Source organism: Coenobita brevimanus, chromosome 47, assembly GCF_032717465.1.
Source record: "Coenobita brevimanus isolate Jiangsu-jjx chromosome 47, ASM3271746v2, whole genome shotgun sequence".
NCBI classification, from domain to species: Eukaryota; Metazoa; Arthropoda; class Malacostraca; order Decapoda; family Coenobitidae; genus Coenobita; species Coenobita brevimanus.
In genome coordinates, this window is record NC_137000.1 from 28094852 (window position 1) to 28113272 (window position 18421).

General features: G+C 40.7%; 1 protein-coding gene across 1 annotated transcript in view; it reads left to right on the forward strand.

Annotated features, from left to right (window-relative positions):
• The window catches only part of LOC145398956 (LIM domain kinase 1-like), a 102123-nt gene that overhangs the window by 78545 nt on the left and 5157 nt on the right, over positions 1–18421 (forward strand). Inside the window, exons 14-17 of the mRNA XM_080271690.1 lie at positions 2938–3044; positions 6254–6359; positions 10077–10231; positions 16053–16159. Coding sequence (XP_080127816.1) covers positions 2938–3044; positions 6254–6359; positions 10077–10231; positions 16053–16159 — 475 coding nt within the window. The remainder of the gene's footprint in view (positions 1–2937; positions 3045–6253; positions 6360–10076; positions 10232–16052; positions 16160–18421) is intronic.

Below are 18421 nucleotides of genomic sequence, written 5' to 3' on the forward strand. Positions count from 1 at the left end.
TATGAGCTAGAAGTTAAAGCAAGTGCCAAAACCAACTAAATACATCCTAGCAGTTCCTGGAAACTGTTAGAAAAAAGATGGAAGATATGTAACAAGGTTTGTAACAACATGAGAGTCTAAGCTCAGACTTCAACTTAATTTAGTTGTGGCTGAGTTTTATTTGTGAGAGTGATGATTGTGTGGCTAGAAACTGGGCTTGTAGCTTCCTTTCATTGGCATGGTAGTACCCCCCAGGATCAGCGGTAGCAGTTGGCTGTTTCTTAACTTGAAAATATCAAATAGTCTACTCCAAAACTAATATTGCACCTTTTTAAAAATATGAATGTAGAATTGAACACTATAATTTTTTTATCCATCCACTCACATGATGTAGTGCTGCTCCTGGGTGACTGCCCTTTCCTCTCTTCTTTCTTTCCGTCTTTCCTCTTCTATCTTTCTTTCCACCATTTTTTCCTCTTCCTTCTGTCTACAGCTGAGTGTACACTGAGTGACAATCCCAATGATCTCCCGTACACCAGGAAACTATTTACTACGTTGGGTGGTAACCATATAACTAAATAATGGCGCCTGGTGGTCTAGTGGGTAATGGAGGTGCTCCAGTCATATTGAGCCTGTGCAGGTTTATATGCAAGAGGTGGTTGGGGTTTATCATTCACGTAATGCCACTCAGGGATGAGTGAGGCTGGTCAGTCACTTCTTAAATGTCAGGACCAATTTGCCTAGCTCTGGGCTCCTACACTCATCATGGGGGAACACAAGATTAGATAAGGATGATGATGATGATGATGATGATGCTTTCTCCTCTTTAGGGAATGTTCCCACATGAGTTAACCACACACACACACACACACACACACACACACACACACACACACACACACACACACACACTCTCTCTCTCTCTCTCTCTCTCTCTCTCTCTCTCTTATTTATTTGCTTGGTGCTCCAGTTGGATTGAGCCAATTCAGGTTTATATCCAAGGGTGGTTGGGGTTTATTGTTCATGTAATGCCACTCAGGGATGAGTGAGGCAGGTCAACCTCATCTTAAATGTCAGGACCAGGTTGCCTAGCCCAGGACTCCTATGCTGCTCATGGGACAGCATAGGATTGGATGATGGATGGATGGACTTATTTATATTTTTTATTTATTTTTTATTTTTTATTTTATGGAAGAATTACCATAGAGAAAGTAAGAGAGATATCAGAAGTCCTAATGAGTGATGAACAGGGTGGCTTTAGGAGTGGCAGAGGATGAGTGGAGCAAATATTTACAGTGAGACAGATAGTAGAGAAGGCTTGTGAGAAGGACCATAAGGTGTTTATGGCATTCATGGATCTGGAAAAAGCATATGACAAAGTGGACAGAGAAGGATTGTGGGAAGTTTTTGCGCATGTACGGTGTAGAGGGTAAGCTGCTAGGTGCCGTCAAGAGTTTTTGTGATGGTAGTGAAGCATGTGTCAGGGTTAATGGGCATCTAAGTGAATGGTTCACGATCAGTGTGGGCGTGCGACAAGATTGTGTGATGTCCCCGTGGTTGTTCAATGAATATATGGATGGGGTGATGAGAGAAGTGAAAACACAAGTAATGGAGAGAGGGATGGCGTTGGTAATGAATGGTGATGGATGGAATATCTCAAATTTGTTGTATGCTGATGATGCAGTACTGCTTGCAAGTACCGGACAAGAACTTGGTAGGCCAGTGCATAGTTTTGCTGATGTCTGTAAGCGTCGTTCCTTGAGAGTAAATGTAAAAAAGAGTAAAGTGATGGTTATTGAGAGAGAAGGTGACTCCCAGTGCAATGTAACAGTGAATGGAGAGAGACTGGAATTGGTGAGAGAGTTCAAATACCTGGGTACAGTGATAGAAAAGAGAGGAAAATGTGCAAAAGAAGTTGAAAGTAGAGTGACACAAGAAAGAAAAGTAGCTGGTGCAATGAAGGCCTTGATAAGAAACAGAGGCTTGAGTGTTGCAGCTGCTCGAGGCTTACATGAAGGAGTGTTAGTGCCATTTTTAGCATATAGATGTGAGACTATGGTGTGGCATGAAAATGAAAAGTCAAGGGTAAGAGCAGTGGAGATGGGACTGCTGAGGAATGTATGTGGAGTACAGAGGGTGGATAGGATACGAAATAATGTGATTCGTGAAAGATGCGGAGTGAGGAAGTTGGTGGTCACCAGAATTGAAGAGAGTGTACTGAGATGGTATGGTCATGTGGAGAGAGAATGGATAACAATAGAGTGGTGAAGAAGGTATATCGGAGTGAATTCGAAGGAGGGAGGAGGCGAGGTTGGCCAAGGAGAAGGTGGAGGGATATGGTGGATGAATGTGTGAGGAAGAGAGGTTTGGAAGTCGGTGAGGCTAGGGAACTGACAGGAGATCGAGCTGGTTGGATGAATTTTGTGAGGAGAAGTGCATGATCAGGGATTTTTGGCACGCCTTTTTAATGTGGCAGCGTCTGGATTGACTCTGACGGATACAATTATGTGAAGCTACAGGACGTGGTCAATGTTTTTGGCGTATTTGATAGAGCAAGGATTCCGGGGGCTTGAATGATGAGTGAATGAAAGTGTGGCCCATTGGACTGGGCAATTTGTGGGCTGTCTGGACATTGCTACTCCTCACCCTGCCCTTGGGTGGGAAAGGAGGTCTGGATGATGATGATGATGATGATGATTTTATTTTTTATTTTTTAAGGAACAAGAGATCCAGAAGGCGAAAGCAACTGAGAGACCTCCTTCATGACTACTCCATAAGCTGGAGTTCCTGGGATGAAGCAAGGATTCTACATGATAAAAAACCTTTTGATTAGTAATTATATTGTATTTAATATAAAATAATATCAGCTGGTGAATTTAAATCAAAATGATTAAAGTCATCATTTGAATGCAGGTAATTTTTTTATTTATTTATTTATTTATTTTTGTATTTTTTCAGGATAAAAGAGTTGTAGTTGCAGACTTTGGTCTTGCTAGAATAATGCCTCAAAACAACTGGACAGCAGAGAGAAAGAAGTTTGGAAAAAAACATGCAAGAAAAAAGAGGTAAGTGTCTATTATTTATTTAACCTGTTGAAGTCAACTTCGTAGATGTATGTGGTTGCTAATGCAACAGTTCAGTGTCAACCTCGTAGATAATTATATTTGGCTGCCAGTACAACAGTACAATGTCAGCCTTGTATATGTGAGTACAGTATATGCAAGGAATCAGGTTTATGAGGTGCTTTTTCACTGATGCTCCTTTAATGCTGAGAAAAGGTCATTTACATTTCTGTAGTAAGTTTTAGCATTTTGGGGTGTCTTTACAGGAGTGATTGCTTAAAGAAGGAAACTTGAGGATGTGTTTAAGATTCATGTCTGTCTGGAGTGTAGAGGGTGAGGGTTGATTTGGTTGGTAAGGTAGTCATTCTTATCTGTCTTAGCCAGTGTTCCAGTGAATGTAGGAATAGCCATACCTGTAAATAGAGTGATGATTTAGAAAACTTCGGTGATGAATGGATCATTTTGTGATCCATATTTTCAACACTTGATACTATAGCTCTCATACTTTTCTGCTTTCTCTTTCCAATTTCTAAACCATACAAGTCGCAGGCTGAGATGGACTGGACCACAAAATGACAAACTTTAACCTCTAAATCGCGGCCGTCGACAGCCGACCCCCCCCGTGTGGTGGGGTTGTATCGCGGTCTGAGTACCTGTAGGAATTTATTTGCCAAAAATCAGAGATTAACCCTAGAACATTATAATTTTTATGGCAGATAGTACTTACATTCAGCTTCCTCCAGAGACAGGTGTTGAGCCTTCGTGGACTACCCAAGGACTTGTGGAGACTTGCAAAGTTGGGTAACAAAATTTTCACTTTCACACCTCCAGCAACCCGGTTTCCCCTCTACCACAGCCTCATTCTGTCACAGTAAAGTTTATACTACAACGTACAGGTAGTTTGGAATCCGTATTTGTACAATAAGCACTGAAAATAAGACTAAAATCAACGAAGCGTATGACCGACATGCAGCGCGGCGGCGGTCTTCCCATCACTTAACAAACATTTCCATTTTCACAGTTAAAAACACGTATACTACATTATTTTCAATCATATTACTTCCCAAAAGATCACCGCGGCGCGCTTTTTATTCTGCCTTACGCCCGTCACTTTATTCTCGTTCCTGTTGGCCGCTCGCACTGACTCGGAAGAGCTAGAACTCGCCATAATGTCACTTTGAAAGCCTGCGGTAAAGTGCCGCTAAACGGGCAAACCGCGCGAAAAAAGCTAGTGTGACAACTGGGGAAACAAGCGTTTCCTGTTAGCATAAACTGCTTGTGAGAGGAAAGCGCAGATTTACAGTTCTGAGCAGTCAGAGCGCTGCCATATATCACAGCTAGGCTGGCCGGACCGTGGTGGGGGGTGGAGGGGGGAAAAACGCGATACTTGGCAACAACGGAGGTCAGTAGTACAAATGAAAGGTATGCTAATTGTAGCTAAAGGGTGGTGGTACCGATAGACAATACCAGCTGGAACATTCTTGCCCGCGTTTATTCAAAATTAACTCGAATCGCAAACGCGACGATCCGCCGTTATGTACTTTTTGGCGAGCGTCGCAAACGCGACGACCCGTGCTTCAGGGGTTAAAATGACATTTAAGTCTGATTTAAAATTGTTCATCTTTCAGTGGTATCATGCAAACATATGGGCTGCAGTATGTGTAAATTACATTGAATAAACATCGCTTCTTAGCTAATTATTAATGCTGTTGTGTGGTCTGGTTCAGGCACATTCCAGAGTGAAGTTGGACCACCAGCTGGGACGGAGATTGACCAATTCCTTAATTCGTTAATTACTGCTCTTACACTTCTTAAGGCTTATATGATTCATGCTGATGACATTAAGCATATTTTGTTTACTTACTGAGGCTCATTGAAGTGATCTTGCTTATCAAATAAAATACATGCCATAATTACAGTAATGGCAAAACATGAAAGGCATTGCTACATTCTGATATTATTTCACTCCGTTATTTTTCTGCATTACTCTTTGTTTCCATGAATACTTTGAAGGTTAGAAACTCACTCACATGCCTTTTCACGCACACACACACACACACACACACACACACACACACACACACACACACACACACACACACACACACACACACACACACACACACACACACACACACACACACACACACACACACACACACACACACACAGTTTTACAAATTACGGGTAAAAACCAAACAGGAAATAATATTTTGCACCAAGTCTACCCGGTGAAGTATGAACACACCAGGGCAGACCTTGATCAACAATGGTCCTTTACCATAATAGCCAGTTATTCTTAACATTTTTTTTAATTCTGTATATTCCACGTGAAGAACAGGTAGTGTTAGTTGTTCAGACAAAAATTGATTTATCTTCGACCAATATTAAATTCATAGGAGAAGTCTTCACCGAAACTAGTTTTTTCAGAAACAGGGTTCATGACTGTCTGCTTTTCCCGAATTTTACCTTTTCTACTCCAGATTTTCTCCCCACGTTAAAACGAGCTGCACCAACTTCATGCTTGCATAAATTACACATAAATGGTTGCTCTTGATGACAGATACTCAAAATCCCCCCAAAATAATTTATGTGGGTGTTATTCATGATTGAAATGACCTGATCCAGTCTGTCCCTGTGGTCTGTATGGTCTGACTCACCTTGGCCGACACTACTGTTTTCAACCCCTCAGCTATGTATAGCATTCTGGAAGTTCCAGTTGATAGACTGCATCGTACATTCTGGAAGAGCTGCGTGAAATATTGTAAACTTTTCAGTCGTTTTTTGCACCGACTTCATGCTTATGCTTGATGAGTGGGTTGTGAATTGTCAGTGTGGAGTGTAAACTTTGTCTGACTAAAATATTATCATGTTTGGTTAGGTATAAGTGGGTCAAAACACATAATGAAAATACAATTTTTTTAACTAGTTTTCTTGCAACACGGACATACGAAATGTTTAGGGCCGCAGCAGCCTAGGGGTTAATATTCTAGTGTGTACTATTGACCGAAGGGTTGTACATTGGTTGACACAAGGAAGGGCATCCATTTGCATGGTGTGACAGAATTAAACACAATCCTCTAAGTAGGTGAAACACAGGCCTTTGAGAGGGGAACGTTTGACATAAAGTTGCAGCAGTTAGGGTCTTGATGATGATGATATGTAGTATATATTCTTCTATTAATCTTCCATTATAACTTTTTATTTATTAGATACACGGTGGTTGGGAATCCCTTCTGGATGGCACCAGAAATGATGAAAGGAAACAAGTATGATGAGAAGGTTGACATCTTCAGTTTTGGTATCATCTTATGTGAGGTGAGAAATTTAGTTTGTACATTGAAGAGTAGATCTATAATTTACAGTCGAATATGTTTGCTTGAGGTGCACGTCACCACATGAGATACATTTTGCTGGTTTTCTGAAGGCTTGAATATGACTTTGAATTTGATAAGATAATCTCTGGTAGAGGAACATAACCCATTCATAAGGTAATTTTCACTTAAACACAACAGTTTTCCTTTGGTGTGGTAGGTGGTAACACTCACTATCTGCTCACTTGCTGTAGTGCTGTGACTCCATGCAGAGTGACAGATCAAATTTTTTCCTCTTAACCATTTACTACATTGAGTGGTAACTACTGGTATGTAACCAAATGGAGGCTTGGTAGTTTAGTACCGTAAAACGCCATAACTTCGGACGGCGTCCAAACTTCGGACATTTCGTAAAAAAATGTAATAATTCAAGTTTATTGGAAGAGAGTGCGATATTTGCAAAAAATAATGATGTGGGTAGGTAAGGTAATCCTCTAAGACTATTATGTATTAATCCTATTAAACTAGCTTGAATATGTGTGGGTGAAAAAAATTCGTGAATCCATTGGAAAAAATAACTGAATTTTCTTACCCTGCAAAACTTTGTTCACACAGAACAAACAGTTTCAATTGTAAAAAAGTGAACAGTACGATTATATGTAGAAAAGTGCTGTAAGTACTGGGAAGTAAACTGTTTCAAAATATATGCATGGATAATCTTGCTATGCCTGCTTTAATGAATACTTCTTTATTTTGCTGAAAAAATTCCTAACTTCGGACAGACAAATTATTTGAGCCAAATAAAGTCCAAACTTCGGACAGACAATAATATTAATGGTAAAGTGATGCTAATTATATAAACAGAAAAACATGGCTAAAACAGCGAAATCTCCTATAAAGAAGAAAAGAGCCTACACAGGTAAAGTGTCCAAAAGTGCCCTGGAAAAGGCTAAAGATGACATAAATAACAAGAACATGAGTGTGCGCAAAGCAGCTGAAAAATATAAATTAAAAAAGAGCACATTACATGATTACCTGATACAAAAACATTGCAAACAAGTGGGACGTAATACTTCATTGAGCCATGATGAAGAGTTACTGGTGTGTCAGAGAATCCTCACATTGGCAGAATGGGGATTCCCACTCGACAATTTGGACTTGAGGATGTTAGTGAAAGCATATTTAGACAAACGAGGGGTTATTGTGTCACGATTCAGTAACAATGTACCTGGTGTTAAATGGGCCCATTCCTTCTTCCAGCGCCACAAATCCTTAGTAGACGATTGTCCCAGAATATAAAGACTGACAGAGCCAGAGTGACAAGAGCCATGCTAGCCGAGTTCTACAGTAACCTGAAAAAATCCCTAGAAGGTGTGCCTCCAGAGAACATAATAAATTTTGATGAGACCAATCTTACTGATGATCCAGGTAAAAAGAAAGTCATAGTGAGGCGGGGCACTAAATATCCAGAGAGAACCATGAACTCAACAAAATCCTCAATATCTATTATGTTCTCTGGAACTGCATCTGGTGTGTTACTCCCTCAATATGTGGTGTATAAAGCTATCCATCTTTACGATACCTGGACTGAAGGGGGCCCTCCTGGAACACTATACAATAGGTCCCCCAGTGGATGGTTCGACTCGTGTTCATTCGATGACTGGTTCCACAAAATTATCCTCCCCTATGCTAAACGCAAGACAGGTAGATTTGTCATTATAGGAGACAACTTGGCAAGCCATGTATGACCCAGTGTTATTGAGTCATGTGAGAAACATAATATCTCCTTTCTTCTCTTACCACCTAACTCCACGCACTTGACACAACCTCTCGATGTTGCTGTGTTCCGGCCTCTAAAAGTGCACTGGCGTAAGATCCTCGAGAACTTCAAGAAAACTACTGTTGGTAGGCTGAGTGCTTCATTACCTAAAGACTGCTTCCCACCGAACTGGTGGATAAAGTTAAAGGGACCATTGCTGACAACCTACGTAGTGGGTTTAGGAAGTCCGGCATTTATCCTCTTGATCCACAGAAATCCATCTCAAGACTTCCAGAAGATTCAATCCAAGATACAGCTGATACTGGTACACCAGGACCATCTACCAGTACTGCCTTAGACAGCTCAGTGTTGGAATTGTTGAAGGACATGAGGCATGGAACCAGTCAGTCAAGCTCAAGTCCAGCTATAGCGAAACCAAGGCGAAAGAAAAGGTTGAATGTGTCACCGGGCATGAGTATTACTACAAGGGCACTACAAAATGAAACAGAGAGCCAGCATGAAGAGTGTGAAGTTGAGGATCCACAACCCCAGCCACTGCAGCCACAAGAGGATACAGCAGAGATAGCAGCACAGCCTTCTACTTCCACATCTGCACCCAACCATGAAGCACAAGCATCTCCCCTGACAGTCACCTCTACCCAGATTATTGGGGATAAAGTTGTTCCCTCAGATTGGGTAGTTGTGAGGGTTCCCTTTGATACCAAAGACAGATATAGGCATTATATTGCTATCATTGTGAAGGTAAAACCAGAAATACATGTCAGGTTTCTCAAACACGTTCAGGGTACACCTCACACATTTGTATACCCAATGGTTGATGACAGCAGTGACAGTGTGTGTGTGTGTGTGTGTGTGTGTGTGTGTGTGTGTGTGTGTCTTTAGAACCTGTAAGAAATGTTCAACATCATATTATGTTATTTCGGTATGCATTTGTTGAGTCAATGAGGTACATACTTGATAATTAAGTGAAGTTTTGTTTAGGAAAATGAGGACAGTTCCTCTTACAGTTTTGGGTATATGCAGTGCATTTTTATTTTATTTTTTCATCTCAAAAAGTTCGTGAATAGTTCTTAGTTCTATTTACGGCCAGAATACCTCACTACAATGTGATATGATGCAATTTAATGTGATATGAAATTACGAGCTCCAAAAAGAAGATATTTTGGGATACTTCTCTATATATATGTATAACTCAGGTCACGAGTGCCCAATATTTTTTTTTACATTTTTTAAAAACTTCTCAAGTGTCCGAAGTTTGGCCAGTGTGTCCAGAGATAGATCCCATTAACCATTCTCATGTTTAAAGGGAAAATACATGGATGTCCGAAGTTTGGAAGAGCTGTCCGAAGTTAGAAAATTTGTTCCTAACTTCGGACACTTGAAAATGAAAAAAAAAAAGCACAAGTTTAGCTTGGCTAATTTTTTTAAATATATGGAGTTAGTAGGTACTCTTCCTGGCTACCACATGACACCAACAGGAATAAAATTGCACCATTCTACAAGGAGTTATTCATTAAAACACATAAAAAATGTCCGAAGTTATGGCGTTTTACGGTACCTAAGACTCTCCAAGCAGATGTGGCCAGTAATGACTTACATCTGAGGGTTCATTAAGGTTCAATGCTCACATATGACTGGTTGCTACAGTACTGGGCTGAAAGGCAGGTCACCATTGCTATAAATTTTTTGATCAAGTAGCCTAGCCCCAGACTCCTAATGGAGCAAGAAAGGATTTAATGATAGGCAGATAGAAAGATATTTCCTATAGTGTCTGCATATATAATTTTCTTCAGTTGAACAACTGTTTGTCTACTCTATTCTGTGTTGTTGTCAGTTATTAGTTATTCTTTCTCCATTTTCTTGTACAGAACTGTGAACAAATGTTTTTTAACATTCTGTTGCACAACATTCAGGATAAAACATTAACTTTTCTTTGGTCAGATAATTGGTCGTGTTGAGGCGGACCCAGACTACATGCCGCGCTCAATGGACTTCGGACTCAATGAGACAGTCTTCCAGGCCAACTATTGTCAGGATTGTCCAGAACCATTTTATAAGATTGCCTTCATGTGTTGCAATACTAATCCAGATGTTAGGTAAGATTGTTGTTATTATTATTTCAGTTTTTTATCATTATATATATCATGGTAGGTGGGACACCACCATCCCCTTACTTAATGTAGTTTAAACTTAGTGACAAGCAAAATAGTGTCCCATTATCCAGAAATCCATTTTCTACGTTTGGTTGTAATTGTATAGCCAACAGATACTGTAGATGCCTGATTGTCCATTGCATTCAGATGCTGCTACTGGATGTGCCTTATCAGGGTCTAAATCCAGTGGATGGTTGGGGATCATGTATATAATGGTTAAAATTGGATCAAAAGTGTTTTCGTTGACTTTACCATGTGACCTTAATCTTTGACTAACTGTTCTGAGAACAGAAAAATATAATCCTTTTCGAACTTTAATTCTTTCCACCAAAGTTGATCCAAATCAAATCAGACTTGTTTGATTTAATTTAATTTTTTTTTTTTTTTTTTTTTTTTTTTTTAACATGCCCTGTGACCTTTGCTTCATACTTTTCTAAATTGACATACTTCACCTTTTCCTGTCCCCCAACTCCTCCACCAAGTTTGATCAAAATCAAATCAAAACTTAGTTGATCCTACCCTTGACCTATGACCTATGGTATTTTCTGGCCAAAAATTTTTCTCATGTTCCTCTGATGTTCCGCAGTCAGGACATCAGATTCAGTGCCATTCAGTCCAGTAGTTTTCCACAAGTTTGCTAACAGACAGACAGGCTAGGCCAAGTGCATAACCCTCTTGTGGTTTCATAAGCAAGTATAATGAAGCCTGTAGGTGTTTGTTTTGTTTTGTTTTGTTTTTTAAGGCTCTATCATGCATGTATGTGTCAGCCTTGGTCATCTAATGGTGGCTGTTCATGCTGCTTGATCTCTGGCAGTTTCTCTATTCAGTCCCTTAACCCTGAGGTCACACTCTTTTCGGTCTACCTTTCGCAGCCCTACTCCTAACATTAACACTTCTCACTTTCTGCACCCAGTTATCATCTCCATCCTCTCCATATGCCCAAACCGTCTCATTCCACCTCTCCTCATCACATCACCAATACACTCCAGTCCCATCCTACCCCGCAACACTTCCATCAGTAACTTAGTCCCCCCCCCCAGGCCTCACTCTCAGGGCTACACTGCACTTCCACGTAATCATTGTCATCTCTGTACTTTTGAGCCAGGAAATATATTCTTCCTTTACTGCCCAGGTCTCACTGCCATTCAGCATAATACTTCTAATACATGATACATACAAAGATCTCTTAGCAGGAGGGAGGGCTCTCTCAACATCAGGAGAGGCAACAGCTCCCAGAACTTCCTCCAACCATTCCTTACTTTAGCAACAGAGGTAGCTCCAGTCCCACCTCCAGCAGATAACATGTCTCCCAAATAACAAAACTTTCACACACTCAAGAGACTCACCAGCAGTTTCAGTCCTTTCACTCCTGACAATCTCCACCTGCTCTCCCCGACGCACTGCACAAATGAAATCAGCATTATCTCACCGTCTACCTCTAATACCACTTCATCTTTTATGCACTCGCTTATCACAGACACTGGACTAGATGGAATTGCTTCCCACACCCGTGTAACAAGTTGCACATGGCCACTCTCCCTCTTCTTTCATAGTACCTTCTCTGGCCCTAGATACCATCACTTTTGTTTTATCTGCATTTACTCTTAAGCCCCATGTGTCCCATACCATCTCTCCACTTTCTAAATCTTTCCTCCACCTCACCAGCATTCTCTGCAGGTAACAGTAAATCATCAACATAGAACATTTCCCACGGGCGTCCATTTCTGCAGTCACGTGAGAGGGCTTCAGGTACCGTGATAACAAGGGGCTCAAAACTGACCCCAAGTGCACACCAGCATTCACAGAAAACTTACCACCCAAATCTCCATTCACCTTTACCTGGGTGCAAGCACCCATCTACATGGTCATAAACACCCTAACCAGCCACTCCTCCAAACCAAGCTTTCTCATTGCCCACTTCACCACCTCTCTAGGGACTCTGTCAAAGGTCTTCTTCAAATCAACAAAAACAAAGTACAGTTCCCTTTTCTTTCCAAATACAGTACAATCCCAGCTATCCGGTATCCAGACAAACGGAATACTCAGAACAACGGGAAAATTCAAGGGGTGGTAAAAATGTCAGTAAGTTATAACTGTGCGCTAATTTGAATGGACTGCCAAACTGCCATTTGATCGTGTCACGCGAGGCTGGGTGAAGTCAGACAAAGCGAGGTGAAGACATTTCCGGCTAATGTAAATCCCTAGCAAATCCTCTTAACCACCCCTCCTCTGCCCCTCTTTCCCCTTCTTGAATTCAGTCATCCTCCACACCCTCCAAAAATCACCAGTTTGCGTTTTGCCACCAGACAGTAAACAAGCTCTCTTGCTATTGTGTTCCTCTGATAGACGGTAATTTGTACACTCCAAAATGCCTAAAGTGCAAACTAAACGTAAGCGTATCGTGCTTACCTTGAAACAGAAGCTGGACATATGCAACAGACTTGAAAAAGGCGAACATTATAAAACACTAATGGCTGAATATAAATGTTAATAGGAATGAAAGTTTACTTTGTTGGAAGAAAAATAAATAAATAATATGCCTGCATTTCATACGTACATCATTTATTTTATTTTCTGCAAAACAGCTGAGTGGCGGGTGAGGGGTGGAGTGATGGAGGTCAGGTGGGGAAGAAGAAGAACAGTCGTAAACGTAAACAAACTCACATGGGGGCACAGGTGTCGTGATAATTCTACAGTGCAGTCTTAACACATCATCAGTTCACTAATAAATGTTCAAGCTTTTATTTCTTTATTTTATTTTTCAATTTTTATGAGTACAGTACATATAATGAATACAGTAATTCGGTAAACAATGGACTGGTGCAATTTGCAGTACTGAAAATTGCTAGACATTGCACGCACGTCCGTTATGACCATGGTGTGTGTTTACAAGGCAGTTTTTCAGGCGGAATCTCTTAGTGTAACCCCTAATGTGACTGGTGAGTACATGAACTGTATTTACTGCTGTGATAGCCTTTGTATAGATTTGACTTGAAAATCAGAAATACGGGAAAAATCTGTAACCGGGAAGGTAAATTCCCCAAGCCACCCGGTTAACTGGGATTGTACTGTATATTTTTCCTGAAGCTGTCAAACAGTGAATATGGCATCAGTGGTCCCTTTGCCTGGCAGTAACCCAAACTGCATGTCATCAGTATTCACACTTTGTCTAATCATACCTTCTAGAACTCAGTCCATTACCTTCATTATCAGGTCTGAAAGTTTTAATCCATCCATCCATCCATTGCCAGACGCCATGTATCCCAAACGGGGTGGTCAAGGGCTTAGAGTTAATTGTGAAAGTTTTAAGCCTCTATAATTTCCTCTTTTCAGGGCATCACCCTTCCCCTTGTACACATTCACAGTTACACTCTTCAGCCAATCATGTGGGACGACACACTCGTATATGATTGTATTTACCAGGTCAGTGACTAATCTCCTGAGGCTTTCAACATTTCAGCAGTCAACCCAGACACACCTGCTGCCTTCCCCACCTGCATCCTGCCTATTGCCTTTCTCACAGTAGCAGGGTCAGTCAAAGGCCAAGGGCCAAACACTGGATCTGTTGGCTCCAAACTTTCTCCCAGTCAAACTCCTCATTCAACAACCAGCTGTAATGCTTTCTCCATTCGTCTTTAATATCCCCACTGTTCACTACAACCCTTCCTTCATCATTCTTCACACACTGCTCACCTGTGATATCCCTATTCCCCCCTTTTCATCTGATCTGCCACCTTAAAAATCATATTCATCTCTTCCACACAAACTAGGTTATTAAGTAAAAGTCTCTGTGACTGAGACTTCATCATGTAAACCTCTTTTCTAGCCATATGCTTGGCAGCCAAGTATTCATCTCTGTTACCACTCTTCTTCCATTCCCGGAAAAACCTTCTTTTCTCCATAGCTGGAGCTTCTACACCCTCATCACACCACCAAGCCACTTTATGTCATAATGGGCCTCATGTCCATCCACATACTGAATCAGTAACTCTCAAGAGGTTGGTCTTGAGGGCTCTGTACTGTTCATTAACAATTCCATCCACGTCTCCCAGTTCAGCCACCACTCTCCTCATCTCCCTATAGAAGGCATCCCTTACTGCTTGGTTTTTCAGCTTCCTTATTTTCCTCCCAGGTGCATGGGTCCTCTTTTTCATCACCCACTCCTTAACCCGCCCCATCCCGACGTTTTCTGGGCAGTGGTACGCCCCAGTCCCTGCATTTTTGGACTTTTTTTTTTTTTGGCTCAAACATCCGCTTTTGGTGAGAAACATCGAAAATTCATAGAGAAATCGCTCACCTGAGGTTTAATATACTCGATCTAGGTACGAGTACTTCCTTACCTGACTGGGTTTTCTAACAGGCTGGCACCAAAGAAAACGAGTTCTATGGGAGGGTAACTATTTTATCCACTCATAAACAGTATTTATTTATTTACTTGGTACGAATTTATATGTAGGACAAGAGTATATTGGTTTTCAAACAGTAATATAGGCATTATAAGCATTGTTTCACTCACTCACTCATCACCAGTCATGACCTTTATTTCCCACATTACCTGATCATCATTTCTGTTTCTTCCTCTAATGCTATGTAAACTTTGTCCTCCACATTGTCACTCTGGAACTGAATGTCTTTATTGGCCAGGTCACTGGTAACAGGTGAATTGCTGAGACAATGGCGTGCAAGGGGGGGGGGGAGAGGTTATGCGGTGTAAGGCATTGTCCCTGCTTGGCATCTTGTAGAGGAATAGAGGAAGGTGTCCCGTGTATACGTGCCAAAAATCACTCGCGAATTCACTTGCGAAAATTGAAAATTGTGCAACTTAGGGACCTTGCAATGTTGCCGCGTTAATTCACGTCTCTGGGATATGAGTGCGCATCATGTGAGGACGTGAATTCACTTCTCTGGGACACGGCGGGTTAAGCACCGCGTCACTTATGAATAACTTGTGTTGCTGCATACTGTACACTTCTCGCTTCCTGTAGCTTTAAAATTCCTCACTAACCTCCTATCAGCCCTCCTGACCAGGAAATAGTCTATCTGGCTGCTGTCTCCCCCAGACTCGTACATAATCAACCTACTCTTTCTTTTCTTAAAATGTGTATTGCACACAGGCATGTTCATTGCCTCCCCAAACTCAAGTATCCTTTCCCCGTCCTCATTTCCTGTACCATATGCACATCCCCCATGTACTTCTTCATATCCTTGAGCTGCGTTACCTACATGACCATTTATGTTCCCTCCCAAAAATACAATCTCATCATCCACCATACCACTTGATACATGTATTAAGTCATCCCAAATCTATCCATCTCTACCTCACTCAAGCCTGCCTGTAGAGCATACACTAATGTAATTGCAACCATTTTCCCACCGAACAAAATTTTCACTTCTGTTATCTTATCACTTACCCTCATATCATTCATGACATATTCTACCCATTTCTTCCCAGCCAATACACCCACACCACCATATCTGTCTGTCCTACTCTGCCAGAACAACTTATAATAACAATCCCTCCCAGCAGTCTTTCTGGCTGAACCACCCCCGTACTGGACTTCTTGCACACATTCCACATCGACCCACCTCCTACTTGAATGATACGCGAATTATTGTATGACTCATTTTAATGTGCACTCAGTTGATAGATATTCCTACTCTTGTTTTATGAATTCCTAGTTTTGGATCCTGCCTGCCTCACTTAGTTGGGTATTGTATCAGAATAATGGTTTATATAATGATGATTTTTTCTTTCCTTCCCCAGACCCCCTTTTGAGATACTGGAAGTTTGGCTCGAAAGTTTAGCAATGCATTACACTGTTGGAGCACCAGTACCATCTGATCTTCTGGTGGACATATACAACTTCAATGGTAAGTGTATACTTGACCATTATTCTAGAAACAGTAGGTGCCCTGAAAGTGTGTAATAGTTAAAAACAAGGCAGTATGGGTACTTTAGTAAATTGTGGTAATAATGATGTTAGTTCCTTTGAGCTGCTGATCTTTAACAAATTATGACCAGTTTTTCAGGCAATGGATGTTCTTTAGAATTTTACTTGAATGACTGCTAGGCATTTTTATTCAGGTAGGAAAAGTCTTATGGTGGCAAAACTATTTTGATCATTATTTTTTCAAACATTGGATGTAGTTTGTAAATTTAGTGTGGGTAGTTCCTACAGTTAGTTTGTATATTTTTCATAGAGTATCAATTTTTTAGAAAGTAAATACAAGGAATTGTAAGTGTGCAGTGGAATTAGGAAGTAGAGTAGCACAGGAAGGTAAGTATCTGGAGTTATTAAGGCCTTGATATTGAACAGAGGGCTGAGTGTAACAGTTACCAGAGATTTCTTGTGAAGGACTTTTAATGCCTACATTACCATATGGGTGTGAGACTGGTGTGCCATGAAAATGAAAAGCCAGGAGTAAAAGTAGTAGAAATGAGGTTTTTGAGAAATGTGTGTGGAGTACAGAAAGTGGATAGGATAAAGAATATGATGATCTGTTAAAGATATAAAGTAAGGAAGTTTAGAGTCAAAAAGAGTGTGCTTAGATGGTATGGTCATGTGGAGGGAATGGGTGTGATATAATTGATGATAAAGGTATACAGTATTTTAGCAGGTTTGAAGGTGGAAGGAGGCATGGTTGGCCAGGAAGGTGGATAAGTAGAGTAAATGAGTGTATGAGAAAGTGAAGTACAGAGGATGATAAGACTAGGGATTTGAATATGGAGCAAACTGTTTGGAAGAATTTTGTGCAGAGGTATGTGTGACATATTTGTTATTCCTGTGAAGTAATGGTCATGAGATTGACTCTAGCTACTTGGTGATATAAAGCACATAAATGTGAATGTATTACAGGTGTCACAGAATGGTTCTGGTGCAGGTGGTGAAGCAACTCAGGGTGGAGATACTTGATTTACTGAGCCAAGTAGTACAGGTCTGGCATGTATGAAGTCTGGGCTGCTACTGATAGAGAGAAGGCAATTAGATTAGAACTGATCAGAATGTGCTGAATGTGTAACACTCTGAATTAGCCACAACAGATTTCCTATTGGTTATACAGTGCATTCCTACATGTACATCATACAGTTAGCCGTACAGTAAGGTATATTATATTGCAGATTAGTATACCTGTGGCATGGAGTCAGGATTCAAGGGGCTTGATGAGTGAGTGAATAAGAGTTTGGCCCACTCAGTTAGGCAGACTCTTGGTTAGTTTCTCCTGTCAGGTTTTCTCTTGCTCTCAGAACCTACCTCATCCCATCCTAGGTGAAGAAAGAGGTATGGATGATGATGGTGAAAGAATAGTACAGTAGGTTTAATAAAGAGTCTGCATCATTCAGCTTTGGCATACAAAGTGACAGGCAATATATTTGATTGAAACTGACCAACAAGCCTACTGATTTACCCATATTTATGCCCAGATTCCTGAGATGGCATGATAACATTCCATAGGTGTATATCATTACGCTTTTATATGCCAGTGCGTGTGTGATCACTGAGAATGAACCATTCCATAGGTGTATATCATTACTCTTTTATATGTCAATGCTCGTGTGATCACAGAGAATGAACATGTCGCATGTGGTGAAAACTGCAGTGCAGATGCCTTGTTATGGGAAATGAATTTGTGAGGAAACAAAGATCAACAAATAATAGAAATACAGCAAACCCTCCAGATACATAGGCTCCATGTGAACAGAATCCCAGAGTGTGGTTATATAAAAAAAAATAAAGAAAGAGAAAAAAAAAAATTGTTTAAAGCATGCAGATTTTGCAGTAGTGCTTGGAAGAGGGGTCCCTGATGGTAATCATGTGAAGTTATTTTTTGCCTTTTTTTTTTTTTTCTTTTTTATTTCCATAAACTTCTTTAATGACAGTCTTATGTATGCATTGCCTCTGTACAGTATGTGCCTGTAGATAACATATCTTTAGTTGAGTTGAGGTCATTTAGGGATTTTAGTGGGCAGTAGGGGTTTACCGTTGTGAGTTTTTCACACTCTTTATTCAAGTAAGCCTTGTTAATATTACGGTTTTATGTCTCCTTTACCCCTGTACAGAAAGCTATGCTCTTACAAAGCATATCTGGTTTTGTTGGGGTCATGGAGGGACTTTTGTTGGCAGGTTGGGGTCA